The 15,820-nt window shown below is 36.8% G+C and overlaps 1 protein-coding gene across 2 annotated transcripts in view; it reads left to right on the forward strand.

The window, feature by feature from the left end:
- The first annotated feature begins 5 nt into the window (after positions 1-5).
- The window catches only part of zc3h3 (zinc finger CCCH-type containing 3), a 93,222-nt gene continuing 77,407 nt past the window's right edge, over positions 6-15,820 (forward strand). For both annotated transcript variants that reach the window (XM_079841589.1, XM_079841588.1), the window contains exons 1-3: positions 6-70; positions 3,316-4,762; positions 5,815-6,011. In XM_079841589.1, the coding sequence (XP_079697715.1) occupies positions 25-70; positions 3,316-4,762; positions 5,815-6,011 (1,690 nt within the window). In that variant the 5' untranslated portion in view covers positions 6-24. The remainder of the gene's footprint in view (positions 71-3,315; positions 4,763-5,814; positions 6,012-15,820) is intronic.

A 15,820-nucleotide genomic window follows, 5' to 3' on the forward strand; every position in this document is an offset into this window, starting at 1 on the left:
TGACAGCCTTGTTTTGGTGTGAAGATGGCTGAACGTGAAGCGCTTAAGAGAGAAATAGAGGAACTTCAAAGTAAGTGTGATTATTTTATTTATATATCGGATATTGTAATTCAACGGTGCTTTCAAACCATACGTTCGTTATTATCTACATTTAAAGAAGCGTTCAGAAACAATGTGGCTGACCTAACGGTTATTCACTTAAGCTAAGACAATACTGTACTGTGTCTGGAGTAACCCCTTTTGAGATATTTATTCATGTTATTTATTATTTCCCTCGCTGTTTGGTTACGTTAGTTATTTGCTGCGTGTTGCTGTAGAACAGGTTCAGAAAGTATGAGCAGTGGCAGAAACAACAGTGACAGAAATGCCCCATTTTAGTGGCGAATGTCTCTGTTCGTTTATCTGTTATTGATATTTCGTATGTTTAATAATATTCTATTCTATATAACATTCTCTTCAGGGTGCTGTCACATGTATTTGCTTTTTTGGTAACTGTTGAATATGTAGCTAATATAAAATGGTTTTGATTACAAATATATGAATGGTTGAAAACGATGATCTCCAAAATCTGCAAACTTTGAAACCACAATTACATAAAAATGTATTGTGACATTATAAGGTAATAGACTTTTATAGCAAAATAGCAAAATTTTGCATTTGATTTTGTAGTTATCAGGTATATTATGTCATTTTAGTTGAAAATCATTTGAAGTATTAGGCACATGGATAATAAAAAAAAAAAAATCTATTGAAAATGGAAAAATACCACATCAGTCCCAGGATTTATGGGATTATATATATATATATATATATATATATATATATATATATATATATATATATATATATATATATATATATATATATATATATATATATATATATATATATATATATATTAGTGTGTATGTATGTTACATCAAAAATGATTCAGACACAAAGATATCGTTTTTGATATTCTGTGCAGGTTCAGTGCAGGATACTATAGTTCATTTATTTAAGTTAGGATGGCAAAATACTGTGACATATTATTCCCAAATATTTCATACAGTGGACTACCAGTAAAATTGATAAACATTTGGGACCAAAACTATTCAGACAGACTTTGACCTGACCATGTTTTGCTTAAGTGTTTTTTCTTTAATTGCTAATAATGTGACCTTATACACCACAGATTGAACAAAATTAAAGGGTTAGTTCACCCAAAAATGAAAATAATGTAATTTATTACTCACCCTCATGCCGATCCACATCCGTAAGACTGTCATCTTCGGAACACAAATTAAGATATTTTTGTTAAAATCTGAAGGCTTAGTGAGGCCTGCACTCTCAAGATCCATTAATGTACTAAAAACATATTTAAATCAGTCCATGTGAGTATAGTGGTTCAATATTAATATTATAAAGCGACGAGAATATTTTTTGTGCGCCAAAAAAAACGAAATATTGACTCGTATAGTGATAACTGATTTCAAAACACTGCTTCATGAAGCTTTGGAGCGAAAACGAATCAGTGAGTCGGACAGACAGACTAAAATAGCGTCAAAGTCACATGATTTCAGCAGTTTGGTGGTTTGACACGCGATCCAAATCAGAATTCGACTTGCTGATTCGTTTCCGCTCCGAAGCTTCATGAAGCAGTGTTTTGAAATCGGTTATCACTATATAAGTTATTTCGTTTTTTTTGGCGCACAAAAAATATTCTTGTCGCTTTATAATATTAATAGTATACCACTGTACTCACATGGACTGATTTAAATACGTTTTTAGTACATTAATGGATCTTGAGAGTGTAAATTACATTGATGCCTATGCAGGCCTCACTGAGCCTTCAGATTTCAACAAAAATATCTTCATTTGTGTTCCGAAGATGAACGGAGGTCTTACGGGTGTGGAACGGCATGAGGGTGAGTAATAAATTACATTATTTTCATTTTTCGGTGAGCAAACCCTTTAAGCATTGCTTGGTAATTGGTTGACCTAAATTTATATTATCTAATTGTGTACTTAAATTTAACAGCTGGCAGCTGATTGGTTGATTGTATTCCATTACATACCTTTCTATCAAAGTTATCTGACATTATGACATTAAAGGGTTAGTTCACCCAAAAATGAAAATTCTGTCATTAATTACTCACCCTCATGTCGTTGGACACCCGTCAGACCTCCGTTCATATTCGGAACACAAATGAAGATATTTTAGTTGAAAGCTGATGGCTGAGAAAGGCTTCAGATGGGCCTCCATTGGCATTCAGTACATTGACACTTCCAAGATCCATAAAAGGCACTTAAAACGTCGTTACAAAGTCTATCTCACCACAGTGACTCTACAATAATTTTACGATGCGACGACAATAGTTTTTGTTCGCAAAAAAAAATCTAAATAACACCTTTATCTAACTTGTTCTCGACTTCCGTGTGTGCCTCCACGACGCATGCGTGAGAATATGACGTAGCGCCGGCGTTCGGGAATCCATGAAATACACACTTAAGCCCCATTTTGAGCACTACGCCGAGACCTAAAGCACGATCAATGTAGAATTCAACAGCTTAGACACGCGCGTCTTCCTCTGCTCGTAAACAAATCGCTTCTGGGTCATGTGTCCGAACGCCGGATCTGCGCCATATTCTCGCGCATGCATCGTGGAGGCATACACGGAAGTTGAGAACAAGTTAGATAAAGGTGTTATTTTTTTTTTTTTTTTTGCGCACAAAAACTATTGTCGTCGCATCGTAAAATTATTGTAGAGCCACTGTTGTGAGATGGACTTTGTAACAACGTTTTAAGTGCCTTTCATGGATCTTGGAAGTGTCAATGTACTGAATGCCAATGGAGGGCTGTCTGAAGCCTTTCTCAGCATCAGCTTTACACTAAAATATCTTCATTTGTGTTCCGAATATGAACAGGTCTTACGGGTGTCCAACGACATGAGGGTGAGTAATTAATGACAGAATTTTCATTTTTGGGTGAACTAACCCTTTAAGGTGAAAATGTTCTCAAACAGTTTAACTGTTCTTGTCATATTTTATTACCATTTTCTAAACTATAGCAAATAAACTGTGATAATGTGAGAAATGTTGAAGGTGTCTGAATACATTTTGTTTTGACTAATATATATATATATATATATATATATATATATATATATATATATATATATATATATATATATATATATATATATATATATATATATATATCTTGCATTGATTTAAGTTTATCTGACTCCTTTTTAATCTGGTCAGTTGAGCTTGCGTTTAGTCTCATGACTTTGAATGGTACCTAATTTCACACACTGTTTCTTGATTTTGCAGACCTCATTAATGACTATAAAAGCACTCATGGTGACATTCCCTCAAGCTCTGCCCAGTGGGGTAGTGCCAGACATGGTTCAAGGAGGGGCCAGAGTCAGGGTCATTCCTCACACAACACACAGTCATATTCATCACTGCCACAGCCGTATGTGCCTCATTCTTCTGGCTGCTGGAGGAAAACATACTCCCTTAACAATAAGACCAACAGGGCCAGTGGCAGTCATGTGTCTCCCCCAGATCTGGTGCAGCTGAATCAGCCTCCTCACCACATCACTTCATCTGGAGCCACTGCTACTAGGGATAATCTTGGACTTGTTGGAAATAACAGTGTTTTTCAGTTGACAGCTGAACAAACCAAGAGTAAATCTGCTACATATTCGCTCAGTGTCCAAAGTGAGACTTCAAAGGAGAGGAAAAGTGAAGCCAGTGGAAAAAGGACTGTGCTTTTACCTGCAACAGGAAAAACCAATCATGGCTGTTCATCTACCAATGAACTATCGGACTCTACTTCCTCATCAGAGCCTGAAAGGAAGAAGAAACCCACTTTGAAATCATCCTCCGCTATGGACAATCCCTCTATCCCGTCAACTGTCAGACTTCCAGCTCAACTTCAAGTCAAACCACACCTCCCCACTTCGGCCTTATCCAATAGGACTGTCGTAATGCCATCAGCCAATAAAGATTCTCCTCCTATGGCTTCCTCTGCTTCTAACCTTCAGTCTCAGGCATCCTTGAGTCCCACAAAGCCCCAGCTTAAGGTTGACTCAACTCCGACACCTATAGCCTCGCCATGCCATAAGAGATCTCGGTTTACTTGGGTGAAAAACCAAGAGACGGTAAACATAAAAAGCACATCTAAGCCAGTGACTTCTCTCTCCCCAGCCTCTGGATCCTCTCCTGGGACAGCCGCTGTCAGAAGAGTTTCGAGCTCCAATAAGAGGGTGTCTCGCAAGCCTTTGTCTCTTTCCCCTGGAGCTCCTAAGACCTCAAAGTACACCTGGGTGTCTTCATCTTGCTCCTCGTCAACAGCTGGGAAAGCAAACACTTCAACGAAAGTGCTACGCAAGCCTCCTTCACCCAAATCTCTTAAAGTCCTTGTAAGAACCTCTCAAGGTGGACTGGAGGGACCCAAGAAAGAAAAGACAACATCTTCATCCAAAAAATCTAGACCTGGGGATGCCCCTGCATCCAATGCTGGACATGCTAGCCGCTATCGCTGGAAGGCGGCTGGACAAAATGCAACAGCAAATGCATCGAGCGCAACTTCTAAGACTACCCATAAGAGCACAGTGTATCGATGGACAGCTAATAAGAATGGTCAAACGGGGGAAAAGGGCTCTGCTGTGTCCTCAAGCTCAGCCCGCATTAACCCTACTACTACTCTACTGTCAGCCGGTGCCTTCAAGCTCAGGAGCCGAACCAAGATCATCAGAAAATCTGTTTGCAAGTGAGAGTTCTGCTTTTTTAAGGCCAATTCACACTGTACCGACAGACGCCGACCAGCGGCAACAGTCACTTAGTCGGTTTTGTTGGATCAGTGTTTGCAGCTGTTGGTGCCTGTTGCCATTGGTTGTTTTGGGGGCCTAAAAACTCAACCTTTTGAAAACTGGTTTCAAGGTGCAAGTTTTTGAAAACGATACCGTTATAAACTACAAAAACGCAAATTTGTAAAAACAGTGACGTCTTTTGGCCGTCAATGACGTTTTTAGTCATTTTGTAATATACCATATGACAAGATCATAATGTACCATAATGTGGGAAGTTTTTAAAAATTTTAGAGATGCACTGATATTTACATTTTTGGCAGTCCAATACTATAAACAGGCGGTTATTTTAATGTTATGGCCAATATTGCTAAATGCCTGGTATTAAAATGTTATACTTTTTTTTTAAACTAAGTAAATTAAAAATAAAATGCTGAAAACTAAAATAAATTGTTTTAAATGCTACTGATACATTTGGATATTGCACCATTGCAATGTACAGTATGGACAATGGATATTATTTGACAGTATTATTCAACTTTGAACTATTTTAACTTTAACATTTAAAAACCTTGTATAATATAAATAAATAGATAAATAAATAAATAAATAAATAAATAAATAAATAAATAAATAAATAAATAAATAAATAAAACAAAATATTTCATAGGCTGCTCTTTGTGAGTACTGTCTTTATAATTAGATTTTTTTTTAAATGTTAAACATAGAAACATTTTGCAACATCTTTCATTAAAAATGTGCGGAAACCCTGTGTATTATATGACCCCTTTAAAGTGTAAAATTATAATTTTTTTTGCAAATGTCACAGCTTGTAGCAGTATTGTTCTTAAAATGTCCTCTAGATGGCAGCACATAGTGTTTTACATTTATTTTGCTCTTCCATTGAACAAACTAAGCATACTCTTACTTTTTTGACTCTTGTAACATGTTAAGAACCATATTTTATTTTTACAGGAATTCTTCCAGCATTTAATGCATGTTTGTCTTTATGCAGTCCCTCCTTAGAGAGAAGATACAGCCCCATTGTGCAGACTATAAGGAGCCGGTATTCTTTGTGGAGGCGGACACACGCTCAGGTGAAGTCTCCGACCAATGCCAGGCGAGCACAGCCCAAAGTGCTGGTTTCATTTGGCAGACACAAGCTCCGCCGCCTCTCTCTCACCGCCACCTCATTAGGGACCTCAAGATCAGGTCAGTTACTATGACTGCACATTCACAAAATGCTTTGCAACTCTCAAAACACAATGCAACTTTACCTCTGCCTTTTTAAACGAACAGATTGTTTTTACTCCCTCTGTGACTAATAGGCTTAATTAGTAATTAACCAAAACAATCTCTGGAAAATTAATTATCGCTGCTTTGTTTAGATTCCTCTGAGAGGGGTTGAGATGGGCTTTATGTACCCATGGAAACACAAACCTGCAGCAATGATGAACTGTATACTGGGTAGTGCTGTTGTGAAAATAGTCTTAATGTAGATGATATCATGGAAATCTAAGAGTCTTGCCTGCACTGTCTAGATCAGTGGTACACAGAGTGCCCTCATGTCGCAGCCTGACCCTAGAATATATATATATATATATATATATATATATATATATATATATATATATATATATATATATATATATATATATTATATATTATATATTAGGGCTGTCAAAAGATTAATTGCGATTAATCGCATCCAAAATAAAAGTTTGTGTTTACATAATATACGTGTGTGTACTCTGTTAATTATTATTTATAAATAAATACACACACATTCATGTATATATTTAAGAAATATTTGCATGTATATACTGTATGTACATTTATATAATCTATAATATATATATATAAATATAAATATTTTATATATAAAAATAATATATTTTTTTTAAATATATACATGCTTGTGTGTGTATTTATATATAAATAATAATTAACAGAGTACACACTCATATATTATGTAAACACAAACTTTTATTTTGGATGCAATTAATCGCGATTAATCTTTTGACAGCCCTAATATATAATATATAATATATATATATATATATATATATATTATATATTATATATTAGGGCTGTCAAAAGATTAATCGCGATTAATTGCATCCAAAATAAAAGTTTGTGTTTACATAATATATGAGTGTGTACTCTGTTAATTATTATTTATATATAAATACACACACAAGCATGTATATATTTAAAAAAAATATATTATTTTTATATATAAAATATTTATATTTATATATATATATTATAGATTATATAAATGTACATACAGTATATACATGCAAATATTTCTTAAATATATACATGAATGTGTGTGTATTTATTTATAAATAATAATTAACAGAGTACACACACGTATATTATGTAAACACAAACTTTTATTTTGGATGCGATTAATCGCAATTAATCTTTTGACAGCCCTAATATATATAAATATAAATATAAATATAAATAATGTTTTCCATGCTTTATTTCTAACTTGTCATTTTAATTAGTTTCATATATCCCTATAGATATACCAGGCATATGTTTACCCTTTTATTATTCTTAATACTATACATTTCTAATGTTGAAATACACTACTCAACTTTTGTCCAGATTTTGTTGCCAAAAGTCAGAGCCAGTCTGCAGATACATTTAGCAGAAAATTGCATGGTATATGATGGTCACAAACTTCAGTTCGTTCCACTATAATTCTGTTCAGTCAGAGGTTATCAAACATGTCCAATTTTATAATACATTTTTTTCATTGTTTTTGTCACGTGAGTTTGAATGAAAAGTAGTGTGTGATCCTCAATTGTTTATAGGGCTGGATATCGATACAGATGTTCTGATTCGATTCCAAATGATAAGATCTCAATTCGATTCTCAATTCTATTCAATTCTGGATATTCAATTCGATTCAATGATCTGGCCCCACCACAAAAAAAGTAATAAATGGATAAGTTATTGTTTTTGGGGTTTTTGACCCATATATCCTTGTATTGTAATAAATAAGGTTATAACACCAACATTTTAGAGACCAGTGAAATGATCAATTCTCTATTCCAGTTTCGATACCACTGCTAAAACTACTAACTAATATACATTTCAGAGATTATTAAAGACAAGTAAGCAGTCATTAATAAAAAAAGAACAAATAATTAATCTACAAGTAATAGGACGAATAAATAAATACAATAAAACAAAGATTCAAATGAAATAATCCGTTTTCAGGTAGGTCTAACAGTAGTTTTCGGCTACAGAAATTGAATAAAGTAATCAAATGTCGAATAACACTGCATATAATCTTCACTGTACTCTCTTTTGTAGTTTTATTAACATTTAAAACATAGTAGAGAAAGTATATTGGATCCGTGAATTAGTCTTAAAGTGACAGCAGCCTAATATTCCTGCTGCTGTCACTTTAAGACTAATGCACGTATCCAATATACTTTCTTTACTTACATTCACTTAAGCCATAACCGACTATGCTTGCTATACTCGCAAAGGCGGGCATTTTGAGATAAATTAGTGTGAATTTGTCCATTTAAGCGCAAAGAGATATGAATGAGAATTCATTTTATTATTTGCACGCTGTTTGAGACACACAAAAAACATCTCCCACAGTGCACGCAAATTCTTTCACGTCTTCTTGAGCTTGAATGATTAAATTGGCTTGGCTTGAAAACGCGTGCAAATGATGAACTTTCGTGACCATGCAGTTCTGGCCTGATCGGGATAGTGACAGTTGCTTCAACTGTCCGGAACGTCTTTCACGCTTAAAAGCGCACCGATATCCGCCGTGTTGCACTGAATGAATGACAGGGTCCCCACTGGGACATTACGCAAGCTAAATAAGAGGATGACATCTAGTGGAGAAGTTATCACCTGGCTTACATTGAATATTATGCATTATTGCTGCAAAATTCACTACTTCACAACTGCAAATGTATGGCTTTTAACAGACTTTAAAACTGTTTAAGACACGTGGCCATATTTAGTTCCTGCAGAGATATTTCTGTTGTCTGGCATCTCCTAAATGTGGAAGATCATGAATTAAGTCTATTGTCTAACCGTACACCTCCAACAGAGGGCAGCATGCTCTCAGCAGCCTGATTGGTTTAGGGAGTAGGTTTGGGTGTGATGGCCCGTATCCGCTGGGGATAGGAGGAGTTAATTAATTGCCCAATCGGGCCGTGATGGTGTACATGTGCCGATAGCGGGTAATTTGCAGCAGTGGCTCGCCGAATACGGCTACACTATCAAACCCTGCCAGCGCTCTCGCTCAGTAGATAAAAAGGAGCTAATGCGTAATTATCCCTTTGCAAATTGGATTGTTTTAACGAACTGGAGAATATAAGCCCAACCTGATGGAAAGCAATCACTGTTTTTACAGCCAACTCCACCCCCTCCACCCCATCCCTATGAAGGCAAGCCGACAATCTCACTGTAATCGCTCGCGGTCTGTTTCTGCGCACATTAGAGTGTCAGTATTACCATAGAACTGCCTTCCTTTTCCATACCTGTAAATTTGCCTGTCTCTCTTTGATATCATTGCCACCATGGTCTTGAAATAGGAAATTTTGTCTTGTTCCAGCCAGGTGATGCTTCTTTGGGTTAGATGTGAGAGAGGGGGCGAGCGGTAAAGACAGGGCGGGTGATGGAGGGGTTAGCCAGAGGGACTCTGTGCTGGAGATAAGAGTGGCTAATAAAGAGCAAATTGAATTACTAATGAGGAGAAAGAGGGCAGCCGCGTTAAAAACCGCCACTAACTGTCTCTCCTCACTGCCATGGCCACTGCCGCGTGACATCTCTTAATTCCTTCTCTGATGAGTGCCCACCACATGTCTCTCTTTCTCGCTCTCTCTCCCTCCCTCTCTATCTGTTTACCGAGGCTGGTTGGTTATCTGTTGGGGGATTTAAAGGGGCATAAACCTAAGTGAGCAGTTAGGAGCGTAATGAATTGCGGGCAGGGGAGAAGCGCCTCGATAATCCCATAAAATAGATAAATGACAGAACACAATAGTGAGGAGATGAGAGGGAGGGAGAAAAAGAGAAGAGAGGAAATGAAGCCGCCTGAAGCGTCTCAACAGAATTTTGGCTTTTACTCCTGAGGGTTCATACACAAATAAAGGCAACTTAGTGTGAACTGATTGGTCTTCACTCCCTAAAAAACAGCTTCATATATTTGTGGATACATCTACACCCTTACCAGGTCTTCCCATGGTTTGCTTTGGCTACATATTGTGCAGTTTTTCAGCTTTTCACTATCAAACAACAGTTTCATGATTTTCATTTTTCACTGACGAACATGGTATGAACATTTTGAGAGTTTTTGTAGTACTTTTCTATAACATTAAAAAGGTTGACACATGCATGAAATGTATATTTTGTCTAAATAAGCACAAGAGAAAAATCAATCATTGAAGTATCATTGGATAGTTTTTTTTTTTTTTTACTTGTTGACAAGTCGATTACTTGTACTCTACGATTCAAAATATTTTTTTTCAAAACAATAAACACATTTATTATGTTACCAAAGATTTCCATTTAAATTAAATGCTGTCTTTTTAACTTTCAAATTCTATAAAGAATCCTGTAAAAAAGTATCATTGTTTCCACAAATATTAGGCATCACATCTGATTTCAACATTGATAATAATAAGAAAATAAGCATGTTAGTATTTTCTTATTTACTTAATTATTAATAAATCAAAAGTGCTGCCCAGAGGAAGTTTGTTTAATATTAACAAAAAAATTTTCTCAATTAAAAAGCCCCCCCCCCCACCTCACCCCCCCCAAAAAAACAAAAACCCTGTAATGATCCCTTTATAGGAGCATTATATGGGCAATGCTTTATATGGGTAATTTGGTATCTGACTGTGGCTTCAGATCTCCTCCTCATGCGTGTTTGTGTGGGCAGCCTCTCCATGTGTTAAAGCAATTAACTTCTGGGTGAGTTGCCGTGGCTTTATTTGGTATGATGTATGTACACCTCCACCCTACCCCCTTCCATTCCACACACACAAATACACACTGTTCAGGTCAAAGTTTTAACATCTCCTCTGCAAATGATTGGGATTTTAATGTGTAAATCAGAGGGGCAGTGTGTATCTTGTTCAGGTGGCAATCTCGCATACTTTGCATGCACATCCTGACCTGCTTGAGTATCGATATGGAAGGTTTACGATTAAGTTGGAGTTGGAAACATCACTCTTCTCTTAAATGCATACTCGCATAGTCATGTTACCGCAATTCCACAAACACGCCCATATACACACCTTAGCCCTGACCACCTCCATAGGGGTCCTATTACTGTACAATATTCGCACCTTTTTATTTACCCATAAATCACTTGTCCTGTCTTTCACAGCCCTGATCTCGCTGTCATTTTATACTCGTTCTGATGGTGCCGTCCCTCACCAGCTCACGTAAAGTTTACACACATGCAGGCGGTGACCACACACAAAAATGTCAACAGCGCCTAAATATAGGCCTGTAACCTTAATACTTTAGTGTTTTTTTTTTTATATAGTTTTTGTATAAAAGAGCAATGCATGATTTATGATCTGTGATCATTTGCATCACGTTTTTACAATTTGGAGGAGGTATGCAGAGGTATTTTCATCTATTCATAGTTTCAGCCTAATTCACAGGGTCCCTACACAGTATTTATACCTCCGTATACAACAAACAAGGGATATAGTTCAGGTCATTCAACAAGTTTTGTTTGGTGGTGTAAGCATGTACTATGTTCGTTGTGTAGTGCAGTGTAAGGAAGGTAATGTTTTATGAAGGGTTTTTATTGTACCCTGTCTATTTTTTGCCCCCGATTTTTATCCTCATGCATTACATTCTGTCACATTTTATAGGCAGATAGTATCATTTCCATAGATTAACGCAATGCTTTACCCCTCATGGCACAACTACACACCCAGTCTACGTAAATAAACATGCACATATCCTGGCAACCAAGATTTTGCAATTGGGGGAACCCTAACATCAAGCTATGAAAGAGAATTTTAAAAGATGTCTCTTATGCTCACCAGGGCTGCATTTATTTGATTAAAAATACAATCGTAATATTGTGAAATATTATTACAATTTAAAATAGATATTTTCTATTTTACTGTACTTCAAAATTAAAATAAAAAAACATTTTATGTAACATTTTTACATGTTTTTGGCAGACGCTTTTATCCAACATTTTATAGACCCATACATATCAAGTAATATATAAAGTAATTTTATTTTATTTTTTGAGTGTGAGTGTGTTTACAAGACAACAATGGAATAAAAGATGTACGAAAATGACTAAAAAGGCTGTATTATGCATGCCAGGCCAGTAGTTAGAAATATCGCTTTGTCAAGAAACACCACACAAACACATAATATGCATGCGTGAGCATGTAGTACACATGTGCATGACGTCACCGTTTTCACAGATTCACATTTTTGTTATCTACATGGAGATGGTAAAGATATATCGCTTTCCAAAACTTGCACTTTGAAACCCGTTTTCAAAAGCTTGCATTTTCAGGCCCTCAAAAAGCCGTTGTCATGTAAATAAACGGCAAAAACGCATAAGTGTGTGTGTGTGTGTGTGTGTGTGTGTGTATGGAGTGGTATATGGAACGTACACACTGCAACAAAATTGGATAGAGCATACACGATATTAAATGGATAGCCAAACATACTCTTTCATAATACCGTTTTGTATTATTCCAGCCCAATTTAACCCCCTGCTGGCAACCATACACAGATTATAAATTTTAGAGGTGACAGCCAGTGCGTCAGTCTCCACTTGCCCTTAAGCGTTCGTTCCTTATGTGGTTTGTTTGTTTATTTTAGTTTGTTTTTTGCATCACTCGCTAGTTCACACTTCCTTTAGTTTCTGCCACTTTTTTTCACACCACTGCTGCTCCCTCATCTGCTGGATCTCATTCCCAGCTCCCCCCACCTCCCGTTCTTACATATGCCTCTACCATATTGAGTAAGCATCCCAGCTCCAGTCCAGTAATGTATACCCTGTTTATGACAAATGTGTGTCAGCCGGCCCTGGTTTACTTGATCCACATGCCCTCCTGATCCTAGGTTAGCGCTACGATGCAAAGCGGGAACCCTCCTCTGGAGCCCTGCGGTTGTATGGATACAACAACCTTTTTTAAAGCCGAGTTTGTGTGTACAGGTTGAAAGCCAATAGGAAAACAAGCACAAATAAAAGCAAATATAATGTAAAAGGTGGATGAATCTGAGTGCAAAAAATAGGAGTTATTTATGAGGGTCCACATTGTGTCTTAACTTCTCTCAACTGTTACCCGAGAGATATTCGCTCTAAATACCACAATGCCACAGTGGTTTCATCAACTGCATCAGTCACGCATGCACTCGCACACCGTCGACCCTCAGTCTCTGGGATGAACATTCTGCTCATTCCACCTCACTTTCTCAGGCCCTGCATGTCAAGCAGATGGGCCAACTTGCACTTTAATGGGGTGTAATCTCTCCCCTTCACTAGTGTCCACTGGAAAAACACCCAACTACTCAAATTTGAGCTCTGTACGGGTCCTGGCACGCACACACCAACCTGCTCATAATGTATCCAGCAGGCCTGTCTTTGGGAGGACCACCCACCACCTTTTAACAGCAATTGTGTGTGTGGATTTTCTACAGTATATCTCAACTTGTCTGTTCCTCAGCTGTCTGTTGTCAGTTTTTCTCTGTCTGCTTGTTGTTGGTACAATTGCCAATAACTTTCACCATGCTACATTCATACTTAAAAGGTGTCATCCACAGTCCAAGATTTTACAAGCTTTTTCAACTAAATGAGAATTTTTGAGGCCATTGACACATTCATTGCATTTAATGGGATGTGAAAAAGTGCAGTACTGGCTCCTAGAACACATTGTATTTACACTACAAGCTTAATGTGTAGATCAGATTTTTTTTTTTTATTCCTTTTTTTTCCTGGCTGTTTATATTCTCTTAAAGGGATAGTTCACCCAAAAATGAAAATTATCCCATAATTTACTCACCATCAAGCCATCCTAGGTGTATATGACATTCTTCTTTCAGATGAATACAATGCAGTTTTATAAAAAAAATGTCCTGACTAATCCAAGCTTTATAATGGCAGTAAATAGTAGCCCATAATTTGAAGACCAGAAAAGTGCATCCATCCATTATAAAAGTAATCCACATGGCTCCAGGGGGTTAATAAAGGCCTTCTGAAGCGAATGGATTGGTTTGTGTAAGAAAAATATCCATATTTAAAACTTAAAGAGCACCTATCATGGCATTTAAAATGTTCCAAATATTGTTTTAGAAGTCCCCAACAACAGTTTTGCATGCATGCAATGACAAAAAAGACTTTAGTTTTCTTATAATATGCATTTATTTTTACCTGTTTTGACAGCGATTCTCAAATGATTCCTTTAGTGATTCACTTTTCAAAACCCCGCCTTTACGTGACGCTAATCTGCGGTGATTGGTCCGATGACCCAGTCAGTTGTGATTGGTTTAGTCTGTGCAGATATTTTCGGAAACGGAACGCCCATCAAAGTCTTATAGTGACAGTAATTTGTTAATATGTGTCAGGAGTTATGAATATGAAAACCGCGTCGGTACCGTTTGATTGTAATATGAGCCTCAGCTGATCTCATTCATAAAAAAACTCCTCTATTCTCCTCACGAAGACTCGCGACAAATCAACATCCCTCAGGGCTTTTAGTTCAAAAGTGTGCAGATGAGGAGACATATTGATAGATTCTCATATGTCTGTGTCAAATTTCTAAACAGAGGAGTATTTTTTATTCAATACTTCCTCAAAATGGGCAGTTATAGCCTAATCATGAGCGATTGAGTCTCTTATGTGTTGTTTTCAATTCATACTGGCAGCCGGAGGGCGCTCTGTGCACATGTAGTCCATGTATGGTACAGACAGACGAAGAAGAACCATGTGCCATAATAGAAGTCCATAATAAAAGCTTCCTGAGATCGCGAAACATACATTTGACGACTAATAAACACACAATCGCGACGATGTATGGTTTGTCTTCAAGCCACTTAGTCTTCAAATGCTCATCCTTGGGCAGATGAAAGAAGTTTGCTTTTGAGTGGCACTTCAGAACACAGCGTCTCGTGGCCATGATGTTTTCTAGTTTTCACTGGCGTCTTGGAGCGCAATAAGTGGGCGTATCGTATTCAAATAACTTGACAAGTTGACGTCATCTAGTCAGAGAAAAAGCTTCGGTCTTCTAACGATTCTTAAAAATGACTCCGAGTCGACTCTTACTTTTGAAAGAAAATAACTATATATACGGTGTACTGTCATATTTCAAGCTATCACAGGATGTTTTTGTTCACTTAGATCTATGTTACACACTACATGAAAGGTACATTTCAAAATTCCATGATAGGTGCTCTTTAATAAGGTAAAATATCTAGCTTTCGGCGGACCACCTTATGTATTCAACTCACAGAGAAAGTGTAGTGCCTCTCGCCGCTCAAAAACGCTTGCGCTACGTCCGACCTCATCTTCGCGTTACAGGTTTTTTATAAGTTGAATACAGAAGGCGGTCCGCCAGAAGCTAGATATTTTACTTTATAATGGGTTAAATATGGATATTTTTCTTACAAAAACCCTTCGATTCGCTTCAGAAGGCCTTTATGAACCCCCCGAAGCTGTGTGGATTATTTTTATAATGGATGGATGCACTTTTTTTGGCTTCAAATTTTGGGCTGCCATTTTCTGCCATTATAATGCTTGGAAGAGCCAGGACATATTTTACAATAACTCCAATTGTAGTTGTCTGAAAGAAGAATGTCAAATGCACTTAGGATGCCTTGAGGGTAAATCATGGGGTAATTTTCCCTTTAACTTTGTGTTTATGTTAATGACAAACAGTAGACTGTCAGTCAGTCTTTAACACAAATGCCACCATACCCTTTTTTAAAAACGTAAAAAAAAATCTTAAAGGATTAGTTCACTTCAAAATGAAAATTTCCTGATAATTTAC

This window comes from Gobio gobio, assembly GCF_949357685.1.
Source record: "Gobio gobio genome assembly, chromosome: 17".
Lineage (NCBI taxonomy): Eukaryota > Metazoa > Chordata > Actinopteri > Cypriniformes > Gobionidae > Gobio > Gobio gobio.